The 26,052-nt window shown below is 35.7% G+C and overlaps 1 protein-coding gene across 1 annotated transcript in view; it reads left to right on the top strand.

The window, feature by feature from the left end:
• The first annotated feature begins 4,381 nt into the window (after positions 1-4,381).
• The window catches only part of LOC105000618, a 122,291-nt gene continuing 100,620 nt past the window's right edge, over positions 4,382-26,052 (top strand). Inside the window, 9 exon segments of the mRNA XM_010856563.1 lie at positions 4,382-4,442; positions 5,727-5,780; positions 6,306-6,410; positions 11,788-11,841; positions 12,479-12,583; positions 16,470-16,505; positions 17,101-17,205; positions 23,755-23,808; positions 24,388-24,486. Of these exon segments, the coding sequence (XP_010854865.1) occupies positions 4,382-4,442; positions 5,727-5,780; positions 6,306-6,410; positions 11,788-11,841; positions 12,479-12,583; positions 16,470-16,505; positions 17,101-17,205; positions 23,755-23,808; positions 24,388-24,486 (673 nt within the window).

Here is a 26,052-nt window from a genome sequence, read left to right as displayed (position 1 = left end):
GGAGTAGGAAATGGCAACCCACTCCACTATTCTTGCCTGGAAAATTCCATGGACATAAGAGCCTGGTGAACTGCAGTCCATAGCGTCGCGAGAGTTGGACATAACCGAGCAACTAAACCACCAATGAAAAGGGGGATTCCCAGGTGATGCTATGACCAACCTAGATAGCATATTAAAAGGCGGACATTACTTTGCCAACAAAGGTACGTCTAGTCAAAGCTATGATTTTTCCAGTAGTCATGTATGGATGTGAGAGTTAGACTATAAAGTAAGCTGACCACTGAAGAATTGATGCTTTTAACTGTGGTGTTGGAGATGACTCTTGAGAGTCCCTTGGACTGCAAGGAGATCAAACCAGTCAGTCCTAAAGAAAATAAGTCCTGAATATTCATTGGAAGGACTGATGCTGAAGCTGAAGCTCCAATATTTTGGCCCCCTGATGAGAAGAACTGACTCATTGGAAAAGACCCTGATGCTGGGAAAGATTGAAGGCAGGAGAAGGGGACAATAGAGGATGAGATGATTGGATGGAATCACCGACTCGATGGACGTGAGTTTGAGCAAGCTCTGGGAGTTGGTGATGGACAGGGAAACCTGGCAGGGTGCAGTCTATGAGTCGGACACGACTGAGTGATTGAACTGACTAACTGACAGCCTTCTTTATGTAAATATTTATTTACAACATTGTTAATATGTACTAAATGCCACTGAATTGTTCACTTCAAAATGGTTAATTTTATGTTATGTGAATTTCACCTCAAAAAAATTGCAGTGAGAGTCTACTTATACTTCTAAAGTTACCTCATAATTTTTACTTTATTATAATATATTAATTAATTAGCTAGTTAATTAACTAGTTAATTAATTAGATCCCTGGCATCAAAGCTCATTCCTATTCCTTATGATGTATAATTAAATCGTAGAGTCTATCCTTTCATGGGCTATTTATAGTACAGTCTTCTACCCAAGTTAAAGTTTAAAAGAAAATATTTTAATTATGATTTTTTTCTATTGATTACTTGATGCTTTTAGATAATAATCACATAAGTACCTTTCTTGTTTTCAAAACCATATATAATAATGGTAAAGCATACATAGTCAGATGACAATTCCCGTGCAAAATATTTTTGATATTTTAAACTCATTTTTTTCATGTATTACTCCCATATGTTTTCCTAAGGAGGAAAGTTTAAGGCCAATAACCTAGACACCATCCTTGAACACCCAGGAATCGAGCTCACAGAAGAGGAACATGAAGATGTGAAAGAACACCTGCCACTTAGTGGTGAGTATTGTAAATGCTACTGTACCATAGGGGAGAGTTTACGCACCTGTATGAGATTTTCTATAATAGTTTTACACGGTATTAAAACATCATTTGATCTCTGGTTCCTCTGCCTTTTCTAAACCCAGCTTATACATCTGTGCATTGCTAGATGAAAGCAATGCACAGGGCAAAGTATGTGGAATGGGGCACAGAGCTTCTGTGCCCTCTCTGCCCTCCAGGTACTTCGACGTGTTTACCAACTTGGAAGCTCTCCAAACTACCTCAGCTAGATTTTTATGGAGGCTTCATTATGTAGGCATTATGGATGAGGTCCTTGGCCATAGGTGATTAACTCAACCTCCAGTGCCCCTTTTCTTCCCAGAGTTTCAAGAACAGGACTGAAAGTTCCAATCACGTGATCTGTTCTTCCAGCAACTAGCCCCGTATATTGTGGTTATCATCCAGGGGCTTTCCAAAAGCACCTCATTAGCATACCATAAACTCAGGTGTGGTTGGAAGGGGCTTTTTAGGAATAATGGAAGACATTCTTTTCACCTTTAGTGATCTGAAGCTATTTTAGGAACTAAGGATGAAAGACCAAATATTATAACAAAGGATGGTCCCATCACTTTTATCACTGAGGAAATTACAAGGGTTTTAGGAGCTGGTTGGTACAGAGGTGAAGACAAAACATAAACTTCTTATATCATGAGTCATAATGTCACATCTTTTAGTTCAGGAAATAAGAACAACATGTTCCTATTGGCAGAAGTATGTGACTTATTTTCTCTAATTCTGTAAATGGTCTAGAAGTTATGCCATAATCTTTAAAAGCTAATTATATAGACTATTCCCCAAAAAAGGCTCAAGGGAAAAAAAATTCTAATTCCACCTTCATTACTGACACTTTTTGTACAACTAAATGTACTTCATTGTGTGTCAATATCTATAACATACAGTAATTCATTGCTTTTTGTCACATTCCAAGTTTATTAAATTTTGCTTATTTTCCTCTCTTTTTCCCAAGGAGGGGTCGTTGATGTCAGTAAACTGGACACTGTTTTGCAAAACATGGGAATGAAGCTTATAGGAACAGAAAGTAAAGACTTACTAGAGAATCTGCCTGTTGATGGTGAGTGCTTACATTTTTTGCACTGTTGAAAATAACCTGAGATGTGAGTATCTATAAAATCACTTCTGGAAAAAATCTTACGTGCCATTAACAAGACATTTATAAAAGCTTAGAAATGAACTAAAAAGAGAAAATAAGAAAATATTTTTTCTCATCATTTTATTAACATAAGCCAACAACTCCTTTAATTTTGGTTCTAAAGGAATCATGAAAATGAAGACAGAACTGTTATTAGAACTATAAAAAGTGAGGCAAGATAAAAGCAATTGAGGGAAAAGTTGCATGAAAAACAGTATGGAAATAGGTTAATGCAAAAATATAGAAAAGAGTAGGTCAGAGGTGAGAGAGTATTGACATGTGGGACATGTTCCATAACTGTATGGTAATGCTCACTCCCTTTCTCAGTCATGGACCATCAGACATTCTGGTCATTATGTATGAAATGCTTCCTTACTTCCCTATTTCCATAAAATCCACATTCCTACACCAGACTCCATGAGCCAACGACTGTATTCTTAGGTTTACCCCCTTTATGATCTAGAAATAAACTCTTAAATACAGTTATAACTGAATTAGGGCTGAAGTGCCTTGGATCAATGAAAATATTACACTAAGTGAAAGAAGTCAATCATAAGACATCGCATATTGTATGATTCATCTATCTGAGATGTCTATTATTGGCAAACCTATAGAGACAGAGAATAGACAATATTTCCTGGTACTGGGGATGGTAGAGAGGGATGGACTAGGCTTAATGGATATTAGGTTTAGGGTTACAAAAATGTTTTAGTGTTAGATTGTAGTGATAATTGCTCAGGTCTCTGCAGCTATACATTTTTAAATTGACCATAATATGTGAAAAATATTTACACCTGTTCAATAAATCTGGTTAAAAATTAATAATGGCCTACTTGAGATTTTAAATAGAGGAGAAAAAAATTCCTCTCAGCCTAGATTTAGTATCACTGTGGACAATTCATACTTCCTTCTGACCACTTTCTTTTATTCATAGGTGATCAGTAAAAACTGTTAAATTATTGGGAACATTTTAAAATTATGTTATTATCTCTGATTTATTATTGAGTTTCTCAATAACATGAGCTTAAAGCTCAACATTCAGGAAACTAAGATCGTGGCATCTGGTCCCATCACTACATGGTAAACAGATGGGGCAACAGTGGCTGACTTTATTTTTCTGGGCTCCAAAATCACTGCAGATGGTGATTGCAGACATGAAATTAAAAGACGCTTGCTCCTTGGAAGGAAAGTTATGACCAACCTAGACAGTATATTAAAAAGCAGAGACATTACTTTGCCAACAAAGGTCTGTCTTGTCAAGGCTATGGTTTTTCCAGTAGTCATGTATGGATGTAAGAGTTGGACTATACAAAAAGCTGAGTGCTGAAGAATTGATGCTTTTGAACTGTGGTGTTGGAGAAGACTCTTGAGAGTCCCTTGGACTGTAAGGAGATCCAACCAGTCCATCCTAAAGGAGATCAGTTCTGGGTGTTCGTTGGAAGGACTGAAACTGAAGCTAAAACTCCAATACTTTGGCCACCTTATGAGAAGAGCTGACTCGTTAGAAAAGACCCTGATGCTGGGAAAGATTGAATGCAGGAGGAGAAGTGGACGACAGAGGATGGTTGGATGGCATCACCAATGCAATGGACATGAGTTTGAGTAGGCTCCAGGAGTTGGCGATGAACAGGGAAGCCTGGCGTGCTGCAGTCCGTTCGGTTGCAAAGAGTTGGGCACACCTGAGCGACTGAACTGAACTGATATGGATATATTTCATTCTGCCCTTGCATGTTCTCAAATTGTTACCTTCTGAGCCACCAGGGAAGACCCTGATTCTTCATAGGCATGAATATTTCATTATTTGAAATCATTAGCTAGGCCATATAACTCTCAAATGTCTATATTCTCATCTTTTCAAAGGAAAAAAGGTTGATGTCAATGACCTTCCAAATCTTCTTAGGAACATGGGAATTGAGCTGGCTGATAAGGAATGCTCAGAGCTGAAGAAAATCCTATCAATTGATGGTGAGTCACATGGTTGCCACTCAGGCCTTTCATGGCCTAATTGTGTGGCCTTTTTAAGAAGTTATAAAACTTCCCTATGAAATTTCCTCTAGAAATTTCTGAACTTTAGAAAAAAAAATTCTAAGCTGTGTAGAAACCATATAACTGTCAATTAAATTTACTTTTTAAGTCATTAAACCTTGTGGCTATGAGTAAAGCAATTAACATTGTGTGTGTGTGTGCTTAGTCATGTTCGACTCTGTGACCCCATGACAGTAACCCACCAGGCTCCTCTGTCCATGGGATTTTCCAGGCAAAAATGCTGGAGCCAGTTGCCATGTCCTACTGCAGAGGTTCTTCCCAACCCAGAGATCAAACCCACATCTCTTGCATCTCCTGCACTGGCAGGCAGATTCTTTACCACCTGCACAACCTTTACCACTGGAAGCCCTGACTTAATATTACTTATACTTAATTATAAAACCTAATTATAAGCAAGGAAAGAAAGGAAAATGAAAAGAGTGAAAGACTAGTAGATGGAAGAGGAAGAAGTCAGAGAAAAAAAATGGTGGTCTAGTGGTTAAAAATCCATCTTACAATGCAGTGGACACAAATTTGATTCCTGGTCAGGAAACTAAGATTCTCACGTGCCACAGAACAACTGAATCAGCGTGCCACAACTAGGAAGTCCATGTACTTCAATAAGGATCCCACACGTTGGCAACTAAGATCTGAAGCAACCAAATAAATCAGTACATATTTAAAAAATGGGAAACAACAATATAGCAGAGTGGTTGAGAGCAAAATACCCTGTGTCTGAATGCCTAGATTCAGATCCTAGCTCCACTACTTATCTTCTGTGTTATCTTAGACAAGTTTCTTCTAAACCTCAGTGTGTCAATTTCCTCATTTATAAGAAGAGGATAAAAATGATAAAGCACTTTGAAATGTGCTTCGTATAAGGTAAAATTTCAATAAAAGTTATCTATTGTGCTGTTATTGTAGTTGTGATTATGATGGTGGTGGTGATACTGGTGGTGGTGGTAGCAGTGATGGCTATAATGGTGGCAATGATGATGCCTCGGCATAGCCCAAACTCACAATTGCTTTGAGTAACAAAGATCATAGGGACATGTCACCTTTTTAAAAGTTGTTATTTCTACCTTCATTTTTAAAATTTCTAGTTAAAATAACATTTTAAGGAAAATTATGAAAAATATATTTATAGAATTATGAAATACAAAATACTCTTTTATGAATGACCATACAATTTTCATTCTGACATGAATTTGCCTTTTCTTATAGCTATTGGACAGGTGTTTCAAAATAGGGTTTTGGATGAAGTAAAGTCTCTCAAAGGTAAGAATATACCTATTAAATTCTTGAGTCTATAACATTATACTGTGAATATTATTGATTCATTACTTATACATCCCTAAATATCTTTATTTTATCAGATAATATTCTTTATTATATTTTTGCATCTAGCAGGTGAAAAAAAAACATTTCAAATTTACTTATATATAGCAAGTTAGTTATTTTAGAAATTTGCCACAAATAACCTGAGAGTTTATTTGATAAAAATAACCTGTTACTTCAGAAATCTATGAGATTAGTTGCTTCAGCTCTAGTTTAGAAATCGTTAAGAAATTTTATGGTATGTTCTCTTACCCCCTCAAGCCCAACTTTAAAAAGAGAAATTTTATTTATAACTCTGCTACTTACTTTTTCAGTCATGAATATGATTTATTTTTATTACTGCTTTTCCATTACATTTCTGAGGTAATAATGGCTATTGGAAAAATAATTCATGGATAGAGTTATATTTTTAATGTTTTGAAGTCATTTAATTTGCCTCATTGTAATTTACTCTCTTTTTCTAAGGCGGGATGATTAATGTCAATGATCTGAACAATGTTCTTGGAAACATGGGAATTAAGCTCACAGAAAAAGAACATGAAGATCTGATAGCTAATCTTCCAGTTGATGGTGAGCATGAAATATATAATATACTCTAACATCTCTGAGCCCCAAAGGGTTATGTCCAAGTATCTGCTAAATATTTCTATTTAGATGTCCCAGGCTAAAAAGAAATTCATTATATTTTGATTGAATAGATTCTTACCTCCACGTTCTCTACATCTCCCATAAAACTGGGTCATTCTTCACTCTAACTTTCCCTTAATCCCTGTCCCAGTTAAATTCTATTTACCATCCTAAATATTTCTTTACTCTGCTTTCTTTACTCCTGACTATCTGTTACCTCTGCCCCTATAAACTGGTATTTATAGCCCCAACTTTCTACCTCATCAACATTTGGCATTGTCAGGTGTATTAGTTTTTAACATGGTTGATAAGAAATTGTACTGTGTTGTTTTAAACTGCATTTGTAGATTGCCAGTGAGGTTATCATCTCATACTTTTACTGATCATTCAACCTTCCTTTTCTGTAAATTGCCTTTTCATATACTTTGCCTAAATCTATTGGGTAATTTGCATTTTGCTAATTAACTTGTAGTTGTTCTTTATGTACTCTGTGCATGTGTGCTAAGTCGCTTCAGTTGTACCTGACTGTCTGCAACCCTATGGACTATAGCCTGCCAGGCTCCTCTGTCCATGGGATTCTCCAGGCCAGAATACTGGAGTGAGTTGTCATGCCTTCCTTCCGGGGATCAAACCCACGTCTCTTACATCTCCTGCATTGGCAAGTGGGTTCTTTACCACTATCGCCACCTGGGAAGCCCACATACTATATGCTAATATGTATGCTAGCAGGATATAGCATCTCACTCTGTATGCTAATCATTTTTACATTTTATATACAAGAAATCAAAAGCATCAATTCTTTGGCACTCAGAATGGATACTTTTGAACTGTGGTGTTGGAGAAGACTCTCGAGAGTCCCTTGGACAGCAAAGAGATCCATCCAGTCCCTCCTAAAGCGAATCAGTCCTGAATATTCATTGGAAGGACTGATGTTGAAGCTGAAACTCCAATACTTTGGCCACCTGATGCAAAGTACTGACTCATTGGAAAAGACCCTGATGCTGGGAAAGATTGAAGGCAGGAGGAGAAGGATCGACAGAGGATGAGATGGTTGGATGGCATCACCAACTCAATGGACATGAGTCTGAGCAAACTCCAGGAGTTGGTGGTGGACGGGGAGGCCTGGCGTGCTGCAGTCCATTTGGTCACAAAGAGTTGGACATGACTGAGCGACTGAACTGACACAAGAAATATCTGTCTCTTACTTAGCATTTTGCTTAGATTATCACCTTTCATTGAACAGAAGTTCTTAATTTTAATAGAATTAAATTTGTCACTATCTTCCTTTATAATTTGTTTTCTATTTAGAAAATTCTTCCTTATCATCAGATCTTTCCTATTGTTTTTATCCTATTTCTTTTTAATTGATAAGAAATTTATTTTGTGTGTGTGTGTGTGTGTGTGTGAGTTAAGAGATCTAATATTTTTCTGTATTAATGGCCAGTATTTCATTAGCCCTTTTCCTACTGATTTGTAATATTTACTATCATATATGTTAGAGTCAGTTTCTAAGTTTCTATACTGTTTCATTGTCCTGTTTTTCCCTCTATCAATATACTATACTACCTTAATAATAAGACTTTACATTAGTAAATCTTGAAATTGAGTAATGTAAGTACCCCTTCTTGAGATGTGTTTTATATATTTATATATATATATATACATATATATAAAAGCCTTTGACTTTTATAAAAGCCTTTGACTGTGTGGATCACAATAAACTGTGGAAAATTCTGAAAGAGATGGGAATACCAGACCACCTGATCTGCCTCTTGAGAAATTTGTATGCAGGTCAGGAAGCAACAGTTAGAACTGGACATGGAACAACAGACTGGTTCCAAATAGGAAAAGGAGTATGTCAAGGCTGTATATTGTCACCCTGCTTATTTAACTTCTATGCAGAGTACATCATGAGAAACTCTGGACTGGAAGAAACACAGGCTGGAATCAAGATTGCCGGAAGAAATATCAATAACCTCAGATATGCAGATGACACCACCCTTATGGCAGAAAGTAAAGAGGAACTAAAAAGCCTCTTGATGAAAGTGAAAGAAGAGAGTGAAAAAGTTGGCTTAAAGCTCAACATTCAGAAAACGAAGATCATGGCATCCGGCCCCATCACTTCATGGGAAATAGACGGGGAAACAGTGGAAACAGTGTTAGACTTTATTTTGGGGGGCTCCAAAATCACTGCAGATGGTGACTGCAGCCATGAAATTAAAAGACGCCTACTCCTTGGAAGGAAAGTTATGACCAACCTAGACAGCATATTCAAAAGCAGAGACATTACTTTGCCAACAAAGGTCCGTCTAGTCAAGGCTATGTTTTTTCCTGTGGTCATGTATGGATGTGAGAGTTGGACTGTGAAGAAGGCTGAGCGTCAAAGAATTGATGCTTTTGAACTGTGGTGTTGGAGAAGACTCCTGAGAGTCCCTTGGACTGCAAGGAGATCCAATCAGTGCATTCCGAAGGAGATCAGCCCTGGGATTTCTTTGGAGGGAATGATGCTAAAGCTGAAAGGCCAGTACTTTGGCCACCTCATGCGAAGAGTTGACTCATTGGAAAAGACCCTGATGCTGGGAGGGATTGAGGGCAGGAGGAGAAAGGTATGACAGAGGATGAGATGTCTGGATGGCATCACTGACTTGATGGATGTGAGTCTGAGTGAACTCTGGGAGTTGGTAATGGACAGGGAGGCCTGGTGTGCTGCGATTCATGGGGTCACAAAGAGTTGGACACGACTGAGTGACTGAACTAAACTGAACTGAAATACATATATATACATATAAATGTGTTTTATATATATATATAAATAAACATGTGTTTTATATATATATATACACGCAGTATTACTCAGCCATGATAGACAAGGAAATAATGCCATTTGCAGCAGCATGGCAAGATTAGAGATTATCATGCTAAGTGAAGTATGTCAGATGGAGAAAGACAAATATCATATGATATCACTTACATATAGAATCTTTTGAAATGATACAAATGAACTTATTTACAAAACAGAAACAGAATCACAGACTTAGAAAACAAAGTTGGTTACCAGAGAGGAAAGCAGCAGGATAAATTAGGAGGTTGGAGTTAACCTACACACACTACTATATATAAAATAGTCAAAAGGACCTACTGTATAGCACAGGAAGCTCTTCTCAATACTCTGTAATATCCTATATAGGAAAAGGATCTGAAAAAGAATAAATATATGTATAAGTAAATCACTTTGCTGTGCACTTGAAACTAACACAACATTGTGAATCAACGATACTCTAATATAAAATAAAATTTTTAAAAGTACCCTTTCTTGTTCCTTAAAATTATGTCAGTTATTTTGTAATTCTTAGTCTTCCATGAACTTTATAAACTGTTTCTAAAATCTATGATTAATAGCATTTGGATTTTAATTGAATATGTATTAAAATTAGTATTGTGGTATTTGCAGACTCTTGTTGATTTTCCGATGTTAATCTAGTTTCCCACAACCTTACAAAGATAGTTAAAATCAATTATTTCTTTTTCTTGTTATATTTAATTTGTTAGGAATTGCAGCCCAATTTGAATACTAGAGGTAAAACAGGCTTTCTTGTCTTTCTGTGGTTTTAATGGACAAACTTCTAAAGTTTCACCATTGAATAACGGTGTCTACTTTTACATTTGTTTGTTTTATTGAGGTGAAATTCACATATTCATATAACATAAAATTAGCTGCTATGAAATAGATAATTCAGTGGTATTTAGTACATTCACAATATTGTACAATCACCAATTCCAGAACATTTTTGTCTTCTTTTTAAGAATCTCCGTTATTTTAAGTGTAATTACTTTACACTAATCCCACCTTTGGTATTAGGGTAATATTGGCCTCATAGAATGAATTAGAAATTATTTACTCCTCTTCTATTTTTTTGGAAGAGTTTAGAAAAATTGGTATTAATTCTTCTTTAAATGTTAGTAGAATTCACCAATGAAACCAACTGGTCCCAGGCTTTTTTTTTTGGTTGAGAAGTTTTTGATTGCTGATTCAATCTCTTTACTTGTAAAAAGGCTGTTAAAGGTCTATTTCTTCTGGAGTCAATTTTGGTAATTTATGTTTCTAGGAATATATCCTTTTCATCTAGGCTATCTAATTTGTTGGCATGTACTTATTCATAGTATTCTCACATAATCCTTTTTATTTCTCTGAGGTCTGTAGTATGTCCCCACTTTCATTATTTATTTTAGTATATTGCATCTTTTTCCTTAATCAATTTAGCTAAAGATTTGTCAGTTTTATTGATCTTTTCAAAGAGTCAACTTTTCATTTTCTTGATTCTCCTGATTTTCCTGACTTCTATTTCATCTCTCTCTACACCCTAATTTATTATTCCCTTCTTTCTACTGGCTTTGAATCTAGTTTGACATAATCCACTTCCAGGGCTTATGAAGTGCCCAGCCTTGCCTGAGGTATATGGCCACACAGAGGAAGGTTACCAAATTAGAGTTCTGATAGCAGAAAGAATAGTAAGTAGTTATGGCTGATTGTTAGGCAACCAGCACTGCCTGCCACATACCCGCAAAGCCTACTACATGGCCTAATTCATATTAACAATTCTTAACATGTTTAATAAATGAATTAATCAGTAGACAAAAAATAATGAGAAAGAAAATTTCCTGTGGTGGGAAATGGTAGAAAGCTTTAACACTTGTCTCAAATGTATGCTAAGTTGCTTCAGTAGTGTCCAACTCTGTGCGACCCTATGGACTGTAGCCTGCCAGGCTCCTCTGTCCATGGGATTCTCCAGGCGAGAGTACTGGAATGGGTTGCCATTTCCTTCTCCACGGGATCTTCCTGACCCAAAAATCGAACTCACATCTCTATGTGTCCTGGATTGGCAGGCAGGTTCTTTACCACTAGTGCCACCTGGGAAGCGTGTCTCAAATGTATAGAAATCAAGTATTTACAGCAAGTCATGGTGATTGAAAATATTGGAGAAAAAGAAATTTAGCAAAGAATGAAAGATGAAAAGTATAGACCCTTTTCCATTTGTGGTGACCACTGATGGAGCTTTATGGCTGGCATAAATCATATCTTGATCTCCTTATGCAGGAGTGTATAGCTTCATATAAACTAGAGAATCCTTATAATCTAGGAAACAGTTGGTTCTTAATTTTATTGGGTGAATTATTGAAATCTAGTAAATTATAAATTAATATATTTTTATAAAATACAATAAAATAAAAATAGTTGGTTTTGATTAGGAGCTATAAACAAGTATTTTATACCTTTTTCCTGAATCTCAATCATTTGTATTAATTGCACCTTTTCTAATAGCTAATGGAAAGATTGTTCTCAATAAGCTAATGGATGGAGTAAAAACTGTTATAGGTGAGTGACAAATACTCTAAATCTAAGAAAATAAATTATTGTACTAAATTATATTTAATGATTTTTTATCATAGCATTGTCATAACTGTTTCATCATCATTGTTGATTTAGACATTTTTCCTTTTTATTAATGAGTGGTATTTATCAAATTTTCCAGAGTTGGTTGGACTGTAGATAATCTATATTTTAATAACAGTGCTTCAGTACAGTCTTTTGATAAGAAGTATCTTATTCTATGAACCATTTGTCAACAACATATTTCATATGAGTTTATAATTATCACATATTAGTCTAGATGACCAAAGTATAGGTGTAGATGAAGCACTGTAGATGAAGCGAAGCTTCAACTTATATAGGTAATCATGTAAAGACCAACACAAATTTCATTCAATAACTAAAGATCAAACATCTAAAATATTCTAATTTATTGTGGTACTTTATATACCTACATTCTACTGTATACTATATTATCCTGTCCACATGATTAGGAGATAATACCTTTCACATATGTTGGTGATGAAGCTTTGCTCTTGATTCAATAATTGAAGTCAGTGCTACATAGGGAAATATTTATTTTTATATTTTAAATCTTTAAGTAATTTTTAAAATTCTTACATTTTATAATCATTATTTGTAGGGGAGGACATTGATATCTCTGACACAGAAGGTGTTCTGGAAAACATGAGGATACAATTTTCAGATAAGGAACGCTTGGAGTTATTGAAAAAGTTATCAGCTGATGGTAAGCATTTCAAATATCACTGTAACAGTGGTTCCCAAGAGGGGACAGTTTTGTCAAAGAAACATTTGACAGTGTCTGGAAACCTTTTAGGTTGTCACAACTTGGTGGGGGAGGGGGAAATGTCACTGGCATCTGGTGGATAGAAGACATCTAGTGCATAGGACAGGCCTGTACAGCAAAGAATTATCCTAAATGTTAGCAGTGCTTCTGTGAAGAAACTTTGCAGTAAAACCTTTAAGAAAACTTAGATTTGTGTGTTTAAGAATGTCTATTCCATTTGAGACTTGAAGAAAAAGTTTGTCAAAAATTAAGAAATCTTAATTGTATAATTTAGTTCATTTGAAAATCAAGAAACATACCATTATCATGAATAAGTGCTGAGAAATACCTGCCATTACTCTTAATTCTACTGGAATACTTAAGACAAAAAATTGAAGAAAAAGGAAGTGTGGATGTTCAGTCATTCTGTTGTGTCCAACTCTTCATGACTCCATGAACTGTAGCCAGCCTGGCTTCCCTGTCCTTCACTATCTCCTGGAGTTTTCTCAAGCTCTTGTCCATTGAGTCGATGATGCCTTCCAACCATCTCATCCTCTGTCACATCCTTCCCCTCTTGTCCTCAATCTTTCCAGCATCAGGATCTTTTCCAATGAGTTGGCTCTTCGCATCAGGTGGCCAAAGTATTGGAACTTCAGCATCAGCCCTTCCGATGAATAGTCAGGGTTGATTTCATTTAGGATTGACTGGTTTGATCTCATTGCTGTTCAAGGGATTCTCAAGAGTCTTCCCCTGCACCACAATTCAAAAGCATCAATTCTGCAGTGTTCAACATTGTCTGTGTCCAACTCTCACACCTGTACATGACTACTGGAAACACCAAAGATTTGACTCTTTAGACTTTTGTCAGCAAAATGATGTCTCTGCTTTTTAATATGCTATTGAGGTTTGTCATAGCTTTTCTTCCCAAGGAGCATGTGTCTTTTAATTTCATGGCTGCAGTCACTGTCCTCAGTGATTTTGGAGCCCAAGAAAATAAAATCTTCCTCTGTTTAAATTTTTTTCCCATCTATTTGCCATGAAGTGATGGGACTGGATGCCATGATCTTAGTTTTCTGAATGTTGAGTTTTAAGCCAGCTTTTTCACTTTCCTCTTTCACTTTCATCAAGAGGCTCTTTAGTTCCTCTTCACTTTCTGCCCTAAGGGTGATGTCATCTGCATATGTGAGGTTATTGATATTTCTCCCTGCAATCTTGATTCTAGCTTGAGCTTCATCCAGTCCAGCATTTTGCATGATGTACTCTGCATAGAAGTTAAATAAGCAGGGTGACAATATACAGCCTTGAGGTACTCCTTTCCCAATTTGGAGCCAGTCAGTTGTTCCATGTCTGGTTATAACTGTTGCTTCTTGACCTGCATACAGGTTTCTCAGGAGGCAGATAAAGTGGTATGGTATTCCCATCTGTTTAAGAATTTCCCACAGTTCGTTGAGATCCACACAGTCAAAGGCCTTAGTGTAGTCAATGAATCAGAAGTAGATGTTTTTCTGGAATTCTCTTGCTTTTTCTATGATCCAACAGATGTTGGCAATTTATCTCTGGTTCCTCTGCCTTTTCTAAATCCAGCTTGAGCATCTGGAAGTTCTTGGTTCATGTACTAGTGAAACCTGGCATGGAGAATTTTGAGCATTACTTTGTTACATGTGAGATGAGTGCAATTGTACAACAGTTTGAACATTCTTTGGCATTACCTTTCTTTGGAACTGGAATGAAGACTGACCTTTTCCAGGTCTGTGGCCACTGCTGAGTTTTCCAAATTTGCTGGCATATTGAGAGCAGCACTTTAACAGCATCATCTTTTAGGATTTGAAATAGCTCAACTGGAATTCTGTCACCTCCACTAGCTTTGTTCATAGTGATGCTTCCTAAGGCCCACTTGACTTCACACTCCAGGATATCTGGCTTTAGTTGAATGACCACACAATCATGTTTATCTGGATTATTAAGACCTTTCTTGTATAGTTCTTTTGTGTATTCTTGCCACCTCTTCTTAATCTCTTCTGCTTTTGTTAGGTCCTTACTATTTGGTCCTTTATCATCCCCATCATTGCATGAAATGTTCTCTTGATATCTCCAGTTTTCTTGAAGAGATCTCTAGTCTTTCCCATTCTATTGTTTTCCTCTATTTCTTTGCATTAATCACTGAGGAAGGCTTTCTTATCTCTCCTTGTTATTCTTTGGAACTCTGCATTCAGATTAATATATCTTTCCCTTTCTTCTTTGCCTTTCACTTCTCTTCTTTTCTCAGCTATTTGTAAGGCCTCCTCAGACAACCATTTTGCCTTCTTTCATTTCTTTTTCTTTGGGGATAATTTTGGGCACTGTCTCCTGTACATACAAACCTCTGTCCGTAGTTCTTCAGGCACTCTGTCTATTAGATCTAATCCTTTGAATCTAGTTGTCACTTCCACTGTATAATTATAAGGGATTTGATTTAAGTCATACCTGAGTGGCCTAGTGGTTTTCCTTACTTTCTTCAATTTAAGTCTGTATATTGCAGTAAGGAGTTCATGATCTGAGCCACAGCCAGCTCCCAGTCTTGTTTTTGCTGACTGTATAGAGCTTCTCCATCTTTGGCGACAAAAAATATAATCAATCTGATTTCAGTATTGACCATCTGGTGACATCCATGTGCAGAGTCGTCTCTTGTATTGTTGGAAGAGGGTGTTTGCTATGACCAGTGTGTTCTCTTGACAAAAATTGGTTGGCCTTTGTCCTGTTTCATTTTGTACTCCAAGGCCAAACTTGCCTGTTACTCCAGGTATCTCTTGACTTCCTATTTTTTGCATTCCAGGCCCCTATGGAATGTCATCTTTTTTTGGAGTTAATTCTAGAAGGTCTTATATATCTTCATGGAACCATTGAATTTCAGCTTCTTTGGCATTAGAGGTTGGGGCATAGACTTAGATTACTGTGATGTTGAATAGTTGGCCTTGGAAACAAACCAAGATCATTTTGTTGTTTTTGAGATTGCACCCAAGTACTGCGTTTCAAACTGTTTTGTTGACTATGAAGGCTACTCCATTTCTTCTAAAGGATTCTTGCCCACAGTAGTAGATATAATGTTCATCTGAATTAAATTCGCCCACTCCGGTCCATTTTAGTTCACTGATTCCTAAAATGTCAGTGGTCACTCTTGCCATCTCTTGTTTGACCAATCCAATATACCTTGATTAAGGGACCTGACATTCCAGGTTTCTATGGAATATTGTTCTTGACAGCATCAGGCTTTACTTTCATTGGACATCGTTTCTGGGCATCATTTCTGCTTTGGCTCAGCCTCTTCATTCTTTCTGGAGCAATTTTTCTGCTCTTCCTCTGGAGCATATTGGACAACTACCAGCCTGGGGGGGCTCATCTTTCAGTATCATATCTTTTGGCCTTTTCATACTGCTCATGGGTTTCTCAAGGCAAGAATGCTGAAGCAGTTTGCCATTCCCTTCTCCAGAAATCCAAATGAGAAAAGTAAAAGGAGGGATTAAAAGACTGCATGTTTTGGCATGGTAGAATAATAATAATAATACTGGCTTTACAATTTAAAGAGAATATGATCACTTTTGTTTGGGGAGGGGAGGGCTGTACCACATGGCATGTGGGACTTTGATCAGGGATTAAACCCATGTTCCCTACTTTGGAAGCATAGAATCTTAACCACTGGACCACCAGGAAAATCCCCAAATGATCAGACTTTCAAAGTTTTTTTTAGTTTGTAATGTTTTTATAATTTGATATATATGGAAAAATTTTAAGGCCATAATTCTAAAATGATTTTAAAACCATCTTGGTGACTGATTTCTCTTTTTCCTGAATTATGTGTTTTTTTTTACAGCTGATGGGAAAATCTATCAGAATAGATTACTGGAAGGTATAAAGACTCTTAGAGATAGGAGAGTCATAATGAAAAAAGCAGATGAGTGCTCTGTAATTTACCATTTTTTTGTTGTAGTATAAAACACATAAGATAAAATTTCTATTTCAGTAACATTAAGTATACAACCTTTTGTAACCATTACCACCATCCATATACAGAAACTTCTCATCACCCCAAACAGAAATGCTATCAAAAAGTCCATTAAGAAATAATTTCCCATTCCCCTCTCCTCCGCCCTGAGTAACCACTACTCTACTTTCTATCTCTACGAATTTGCCTATTTTATGTACCTTAGGTAAGTAGATATTCATTTAATTTTGTTATTTTTTTCAAGAAAAATCCATATTTCTTTGGAATTTCCCAAACTTTGGCAGGGCTTGGAAAAATTAAAATCTGAATCTGTACCATAAAAAATAAAAGATTTCTTTTATTCATAAAATTTGATCAACAGGAAAGCCAACCAGTCTGAAATTTTAATCAGCAATAACAACCACCGCCCCTTAGTTGAACAGAAGAATTGACTGGATTGTCTAGTTTTGTCAGATTTTAAAATTACTATATTTTGCTCTCATCCCTGTCTCTTTTTAAGGAGGGAAAATTGATGTCTGTAAATTGGACACAGTTCTGGAAAACATGGGGATGAATCTCACAGAAAAGGAACTTAAAGATCTGACACAGAGCCTGCAAACTGATGGTGAGCAACAAATGGTGAACATTCAGAGTTCAAATAGCAGAGTGGTTAAAGGCACAGATGCTAGAACCAGACTGACTGGGTTTGAATTCTCACTCTTAAGGTTTAAAATTATGGCATCTTAATGTTTTTCTGTCTCAGTTTCTTCATATATGAAAGAAGTACATTAATAGCACATCCTTAATAGAATTTTGTAAGGATTAAATTAAACCAGTGCCTGGTATTATACATAATGTGTCCAATAAAGTCACTTATTACTATGATAAATATTATGGTTATCATCATTTCTATTATTATCAAGCACCTCTGAAAGCTTATGAGATTATAGACCTCTTCAAAATGCTTACTTGACATCAAGCTGCTTAGAAAAACTTTGAAAACCCAATATGGAAGTAAGAACAAACATTTTCTCTTGACTTTTACATTAATTTATGTTAATGTTTTCTTTTGCATGATGAAGTCTACACATTGCTGAGAATGTCAACAGGATTACTGAAGGACCATTAGGGAGACAGGAAAAAAGAGAAAAAGTGGGGAGAGGTTGCAGAGGGCAAGGCTTGTGACAATAGGATATAACAAAATTAAAAGAGTAAATCTGAAAAAAAACAAGGGAGAAACAAAGCCTACTGAGCATAATGATTAAAATTTCACCCCAAATTGCATCAAATTGCAGAGATATCATCCCCCAGCTATTTAAAATAGAAGCACAAAGACGGTGTCACTTTTTTTGTCCCCTTAGAGAGTCTCATCACAGAGCAAAGTTGTCTATAATTTGGGCCACCCAGTGAACATGCTCTTCCTCCTTTAGAAGGCTATAAAGGTTCCTATATGATGTTGCCAGACTCCATTATCCAGGAGCTGATGTTGAACTTCAGTTCCCTCTTGGAAACCTGGAAACAAGCTCTGATTTTTTAAGAAATGTTAAGTAAGGTTGAAGTGTAACTAATCACAGAGCAATTCCCTCCTAGAAGGACAAGATCTAGAATATGTGAACTTTAGAAGATTCCGGTAAGGCCAAGAAATATCTCACCACTGGACAAATCCATTTTTCCCATCTTAATCAGATGCCATTTAGTAGGAATTTTGTCATTTCTTACTTTACATTTTTCAGAGATAAGTTCTTGGTTTTTTAAATTAATTAATTAATTTTAATTGGAGGCTAATTGCCTTACAGTGTTGTAGTGGTTTTTGCCATGCATTGACATGAATAAACCATGGGTGTACATGTGTCCTCCATCCTGAACCTCCCTCCCAACTCCCTCCCCATCCCATCCCTCAGGGTTGTCCCAGTGCACCGGCTATGAAAGCCCTGTTTCATGCATCGAACTTGGACTGGTGATTTATTTCACATATGGTAATATACATGTTTCAATGCTATTCTTTCAAATCATCTCACCCTCGCCTTTTCCCACAGAGTCCAAAAGTCTGTTCTTTACATCTGTGTCTCTTTTGCTGTCTCAGATATAGGATCATCTTTACCATCTTTCTAAATTCCATATATATGTGTTAATATACTGGTTTGGTGTTTTTATTTCTGACTTACTTCACTCTGTATAATAGGCTCCAGTTTCATCCACCTCATTAGAACTGATTCAAATGCATTCTTTTTAATAGCTGAGTAATATTCCATTGTGTATATGTACAACTTTCTTATCCATTTGTCTGCTGATGGGCATCTAGGTTGCTTTCATGCCCTAGCTATTGTAAACAGTGCTGCGATGAACATTGGGGTACACGTGTCTCTTTCAATTCTGATTTCCTTGGTGTGTATGCCCAGCAATGGGATTGCTGGGTTATATGGCAGTTCTATTTGAGTTTTTTAAGGAATCTCCACACTGTTCTCCATAGTGGCTGTACTAGTCTGCATTTCCACCAACAGTGTGAGAGGGTTCCCTTTTCTCCCCACCCTCTTCAGCATTTATTTTTTGTAGACATTTTGATAGCAGCCATTCTGATTGTCGTGAGATGGCACTTCATTATGGTTTTGATTTGCATTTTTCTGATAATGAGTGATGTTGAGCATCTTTTCATGTGTTTGTTAGCCATCTGTATGTCTTCTTTGGAGAAATGTCTGTTTAGTTCTTTGGCCCATTTTTTGATTGGGTCATTTATTTTTCTGGAATTGAGTTGCATGAGCTGCTTGTATATTTTTGAGATTATTTCTTTGTCAGTTGCTTCATTTGCTATTATTTTCTCCCATTCTGAAGGCTTTCTTTTCACCTTGCTTATAGTTTCCTTCGTTGTGCAAAAGTTCTTAAGTTTAATTAGGTCCCATTTGCTTATTTTTTGCTTTTATTTCCATTACTCTGGGAAGTGGGTCATAGAGAATCCTGCTGTGATTTATGCCAGAGAGTGTTTTGACTATGTTTTCCTCTAGGAGTTTTATGGTTTCTGGTCTTACATTTAGATCTTTAATCCATTTTAAGTTTATTTTTGTGTATGAAACTTATATGCAGAGTACATCATGAGAAATGCTGGGCTGGAGGAAGCACAAGCTGGAATCAAGATTGCCGGGAGAAATATCAATAACCTCAGATATGCAGATGACAGCACCCTTATGGCAGAAAGTGAAGAAGAACTAAAGAGCCTCTTGATGAAAGTGAAAGAGGAGAGTGAAAAAGTTGGCTTAAAGCTCAACATTCAGAAAACAAAGATCATGGCATCTGGTCCCATCACTTCATGGCAAATAGATGGGAAAACAGTGAAAACAGTGGCTGACTTTATTTTTCTGGGCTCTAAAATCACTGCAGACGGTGATTGCAGCCATGAAATTGAAAGACATTTATTCCTTGGAAGGAAAGTCATGACCAACCTAGACAGCATATTAAAAAGCAGAGACATTACTTTGTCCACAAAGGTCCATCTAGTCAAGGCTATGGTTTTTCCAGTGGTCATGTATGGATGTGAGAGTTGGACTATAAAGAAAGCTGAGCACTGAAGAATTGATGCTTTTGAACTGTGGTGCTGGAGAAGACTCTTGAGAATCCCTTGGACTGCAAGGAGATCCAACCAGTCCATCCTAAAGGAGATCAGTCCTAGGTGTTCATTGGAAGGACTGATGCTGAAGCTGAAATGCCAGTACTTTGGCCACCTGATGCAAAGAGCTGACTCATTTGAAAAGACCCTGATGCTGGGAAAGATTGAGGGCAGAAGGGGAAGGGGACAACAGAAGATGAGATGGTTAGATGGCATCACCGACTCAATGGACATGGGTTTGGGTAGACTCCGGGAGTTGGTGATGGACAGGGAGGCCTGGCGTGCTGCAGTTCATGGTGTTGCAGAGAGTCAGACATGACTGAGTGACTGACCTGAACTGAACTGAACTGATGGTGTTAGAAAGTGTTCTAGTTTCATTCTTTTACAAGTGGTTGACCAGTTTTCCCGGCACCACTTGTTAAAGAGATTTCTTTTCTCCATTGTATATTCTTGCCTCCTTTGAAAAGACAAGGTGTCCATAGGTGCGTGGATTTATATCTGGGCTTTCTATTTTGTTCCATTAATCTATATTTCTGTCTTTGTGCCAGTACTGTACTGTCTTGATGACTGTAGCTTTGTAGTATAGTCTGAAGTCAGGCAGGTTGATTCCTTCAGTTCCATTTTTCTTTCTCAAGATTTCTTTGGCTATTTCAGGTTTTTTGTATTTCCATACAAATTGTGAAATTATTTGTTCTAGTTCTCTGAAAAATACCATTGGTAGCTTGATAGGAATTGCATTGAATCTATAGATTGCTTTGGGTAATATATTCATTTTCTCTATATTGATTCTTCTGATCCATGAACATGGTATATTTCTCCATCTATTTGTGTCATCTTTGATTCCTTTCATCATTGTTTTATAGTTTTCTATATATAGGTCTCTTGCTTCTTTAGGTCGGAGAAGGCATGGCACCCCACTCCAGTACTCTTGCCTGGAAAATCCCATGGATGGAGGAGCCTGGTGGGTTGCGGTCCATGGGGTCGCTAAGAGTCAGACACGACTGAGTGACTTCACTTTGACTTTTCACTTTCATGCATTGGAGAAGGAAATGGCAACCCACTCCAGTGTTCTTGCCTAGAGAATCCTAGGGATGGGGGAGCCTGGTGGGCTGCCGTCTATGGGGTCGCGCAGAGTCGGACACAACTGAGGTGACTTAGCAGCTTCTTTAGGTAGATTTATTCCTAAGCATTTTATTATTTTCGTTGCAATGGTGAATGGAATTGTTTCCTTAATTTCTCTTTCTGTTTTCTCATTGTTAGTATATAGGAATGCAAGGGATTTCTGTGTGTTAATTTTATATCCTGCAACTTTACTATATTCATTGATTAGCTCTAGTAATTTTATGGTGCTGTCTTTAGGGTTTTCTATGTAGAGGATCATATCATCTGCAAACAGTGAGAGTTTTACTTCTTCTTTTCCAATCTGGATTCCTTTTATTTCTTTTTCTTCTCTGATTGCTGTGGCTAAAACTTCCAAAACTATGTTGAATAGTAGTGGTGAGAGTGGGCACCCTTGTCTTGTTCCTGATTTTAGGGGAACTGCTTTCAATTTTTCACCACTGAGGATAATGTTTTCTGTGGGTTTATCGTATATGGCTTTTATTATGTTGAGGTATGTTCCTTCTATGCCTGCTTTCTGGAGGTTTTTTATCATATATGGATGTAGAATTTTGTCAAAGACTTTCTCTGCATCTATTAAGATAATCATATGGTTTTTATCTTTCAATTTGTTAATATGTTGTATCACATTGCTTGATTTGTGAATACTGAAGAATCCTTGCATCCCTGGGATAAAGCCCATAATATATGATCTTTATAATATGTTGTTGGATTCTGTTTGGTAGAATTTTGTTAAGGATTTTTGCATCTATGTTCATCAGTGATATTGACCTGTAGTTTTCTTTTTTTGTGGCATCTTTGTCTGGTTTTGGTATTAGGGTGATGGTGGCCTTATAGAATGAGTTTGGAAGTTTACCTTCCTCTGCAATTTTCTGAAAGAGTTGGAGTAGGATAGGTGTTAGCTCTTCTCTAATTTTTTTGGTAGAATTCACCTGTGAAGGCATCTGGTCCTGGGCTTTTGTTTGTGGAAGATTTTTGATTACAGTTTCTATTTCCATGCTTGTGATGGGTCTATTAAGATTATCTATTTCTTCCTGGTTCAGTTTTGGAAGGCTATACTTCCAAAGAAGTATAAGAATTTATCCATTTCTTCCAAGTTGTCCATTTTATTGGTATATAGTTGCTGATAGTAGTCTCTTATGATCCTTTGTATTTCTGTGTTGTCTGTTGTGATTTCTCCATTTTCATTTCTAATTTTATTGATTTGATTCTTCTCCCTTTGTTTCTTGATGAGTCTGGCTAATCATTTGTCTATTTTATTTATCTCCTCAAAGAAACAGCTTTTAGCTTTTGTTGATTTTTGCTGTAGTCTCCTTTGTTTCTTTTTCATTTATTTCTGCCCTAATTTTTAAGATTTCTTTCCTTCTACTAACCCTGGGATTCTTCATTTCTTCTTTTTCTAGTTGCTTTAGGTGTAAAGTTAGGTAATTTATTTGATTTTTCTTTTGCTTCTTGAGGTAAGCTTGTATTCCTATGAACCTTCCCCTTAGCACTGTTTTACTGAATCCCATAGGTTTTGGGTTGTCATGTTTTCATTTTCATTCATTTCTATGCATATTTTTATTTCTTTTTTGATTTCTTCTGTGATTTGTTGGTTATTCAGAAGTGTGTTGTTTAGCGTCCATATATTTGTATGCTTTTAAGACCTTTTTCTTTAGCTCAGAATGCCCATCTGAAATTATAATGGATTTTTTATTATGTTTAATAGTTGTATTTTCTCAATAGTGTAATATATAATTCAAATTTTAATTTTTGCTGTTAGTCAACAGGTAAATATTTGGAAAATAAAAGCACAAGAATGTTTCACTGTTTTCCTCTTTCTCAATACTTAATATAATTGAGGTTCTGATTTAGTGAACTTATTTTGTCTCTCTAATGTTTCTATTTGAATGTCCTTTTAAAAACTGATGAAATAGATCATTGAATATCTATTATATACAAAGGTTGTAATTAACAATTGTGTAGGTATTAAGTCAGTTATAACTTGCACATGTAATTCAAGTCAATGAATTTTTTGTCTTAATTATAATAGTGAATAAATAATGAGTATGTGTCAACTTTATATGAGTAGAAAATTTCCAAACATAAAACAGTAAAATATGGTATACATCACCTTTTTAATTTTGACCCAGTAACCTAACTAAATAATGGAGAATTTTCTAATATCTAAATGCTTAAAAGCAGCTAAAGTAAATGGGGCTTCTTTTGCATATAATTCTTTTATGCTGAAAGTTTTAATATCTTAAAAAAATGTCAGTGTCACATTGTTAATATAGTTATATATGTGAAATGTAAAACATTTTTCTTATTTTATACCAATGAAAGGGAGAAATAAAATTCTATAGCAAGTGATAAGTACTAAATTTTTTTGTTCACTTTCTCATCTTTTGTGTTATGTGTGTGTATATATATATATAGATATAGATAGATAGATGTAACATGTGTGTTTTCTTGCAGTTGATGGGAAAGTTGATATGAAAAAGGTAATGGATGAAGTGAAAGCCTTCACAGGTTAGTGGTAAATTACTAATAAACTGAACATCCTAGAGTTTGACAATTTTTATTTTTCTATCATGTTTTCCTGCTATCCTGCCACTAGATCCAATGGAAAGTTTTATCTTGTTGCATAAATTTAAGTTAGGAAAAAAGGAAGCAAAAATAAAGCAATACAAAATATACCTACAGGACTAAATCTATATAAGAAATCCTACACTGTAGAGATTTCCTTCCTAAGAAAACATTTAGGAATGAAATTCTAGGCAGGCACAATAAATGGCACTGTGAATTCTTGAATAATTGTAAATGAGTCAACAATTGCTTTATTAACAAAGTCATGTAACACTTTCTTATAAGATTATTTTTAATCTTACCTAATAAGCTATCTAGGTGGATTAACTGAACAGTAATAGAAATAAATTTATTTTTTCTCATAATTTAAAAAGAACCTTTGTCTGTTAGTATTGAAGAAACAATTAAGAGTTCTGATTTCCCCCAAGACTATATAGATGGGGACTTCATTGTGCTTTTTGCTATTCAACCTCAAATTTGGAATCATCATTAATAAGTATAATTATTTCTAACTTTTTAAAGGTGAAAATATCAATAACATGGAAAATGTGCTGAGTGATACGGGAATTGAACTTCCAGAAACAGAATATGCAAAGCTGATGAAAGCACTGCCAGTTAGTGGTAAGCCTAAAAACTGCTGCTGAAACCTTCCTTTGAACAACTAGACCTTGTAAGCCTGGGAGGGAAGTTATAAAGCTTTAGAATTTAATGCCTAAGGATTTAAAATTTAAACTCCGGGTTATTTCTAAAAGTCCACCACCCAGATTGAGGGCTATTGTACAAAATAAATGGCTTGTCCACATCAAAAATGTGAAAATCATGATGGAAAAAGAATGAGGAATTGTCCCCGATTAAGGAATAAAGAAACATGAGAAATTGATTCTTAGTTGCTATATATTGACATTAATGGAACAACTAGTAAAATTTGAGTAAACTCTGTAGATTAGTTAGGTGTGCTGTATCAATCTTAATCTTCTAATTGTGCTGTCACTATGTAAGAGAATTATATATATGTATATGTGTGTATATATATATACATATTTTTTTTTTAAGATAATGCACACTAAAGTACTTAGTGGTTAAGGGCATTGTACCTGCAAATTCACTTGCAAACATTCAGAAAAAAATAATATGCACCTACAGAAAGGATGATAAAGTAAATATAGTTAAATGTTAACATTTGAAAAATCTGGGTAAAGACTATATGAGAATTCTTTGTACTATTTTTGTTACTTTCTGACTCTGACAGTGTCATGTAGATTTTGGTTTAATAATCACTGAAATTTCCTGTGAAAATTGCCATGATAAGATAAGCAATGATTTTATTCATTCACTTGTCTTATTTTTTAGATTCCACAATAAGTAAAAATATACAGTATTTATCATTCTGTGTGACTTACTTCATGAAGTGTAATACTCTCCAGCTTCAAAACAAAGAGCATGGCAAAATGTCCTCATAAAACTTTTTAAAATTTCCCCTGTATTGATAATTATTTCCCTAGTCTCATTCAGTATCAATCTTAATCTTCTAATTAATGCACACTGTGTTTAGTGTGCATTATCTTAAATATATATATATATGTATACACATATATATACATATACATGCATATAATTCTCTTACATAGTCACAGCACAATTAGAAGATTAAGTTTGATACTGGTCAGTCTCAGTCTGATTTGCTGTATTTATGCTTTATCTTTTTGTCAGTTATACTTCCTAGCAATTAATCTGTGTTATTGTTTCCTACCCCACAAACAACCCAATTCTTAGACTTATTTGTTGTTTACTATTTGTTTAATGTATTAATTTCTGCTATAATTTTTGTCAGTTCCTTTTTCTGTCTTTGGAACATTTTCATTCTCTATTATTCTTGAAGTTGAATGGTTGACTGTTTTCATTTTTGTTGCTTTAGCCTTATTTCATGGGATCAGATATATAGTTCCTGTTATCATCATTGTTAATTAGCTTACAGTTTCATTTTTCCTCTTGACCCAGATGTTGCTGCCAAAATAATTTTAATATTTTTAGATGGTTGGATTTTTTGACTTCTAGTATTTTAACTTTATTTAAACATAATATTAAAACTTTAGAAAAGTTTTAAGAAGAGTACAAAAAACTCCCTCCTACCCTTTACCCAGGTTCACAATTCGTTTACAATTTGCCCATTAGCTTTATCATTTATTC

This window comes from Bison bison, unplaced genomic scaffold, assembly GCF_000754665.1.
Source record: "Bison bison bison isolate TAMUID 2011002044 unplaced genomic scaffold, Bison_UMD1.0 scf7180017864371, whole genome shotgun sequence".
NCBI classification, from domain to species: domain Eukaryota; kingdom Metazoa; phylum Chordata; class Mammalia; order Artiodactyla; family Bovidae; genus Bison; species Bison bison.
This window is presented reverse-complemented; position numbering and strand designations above follow the sequence as displayed.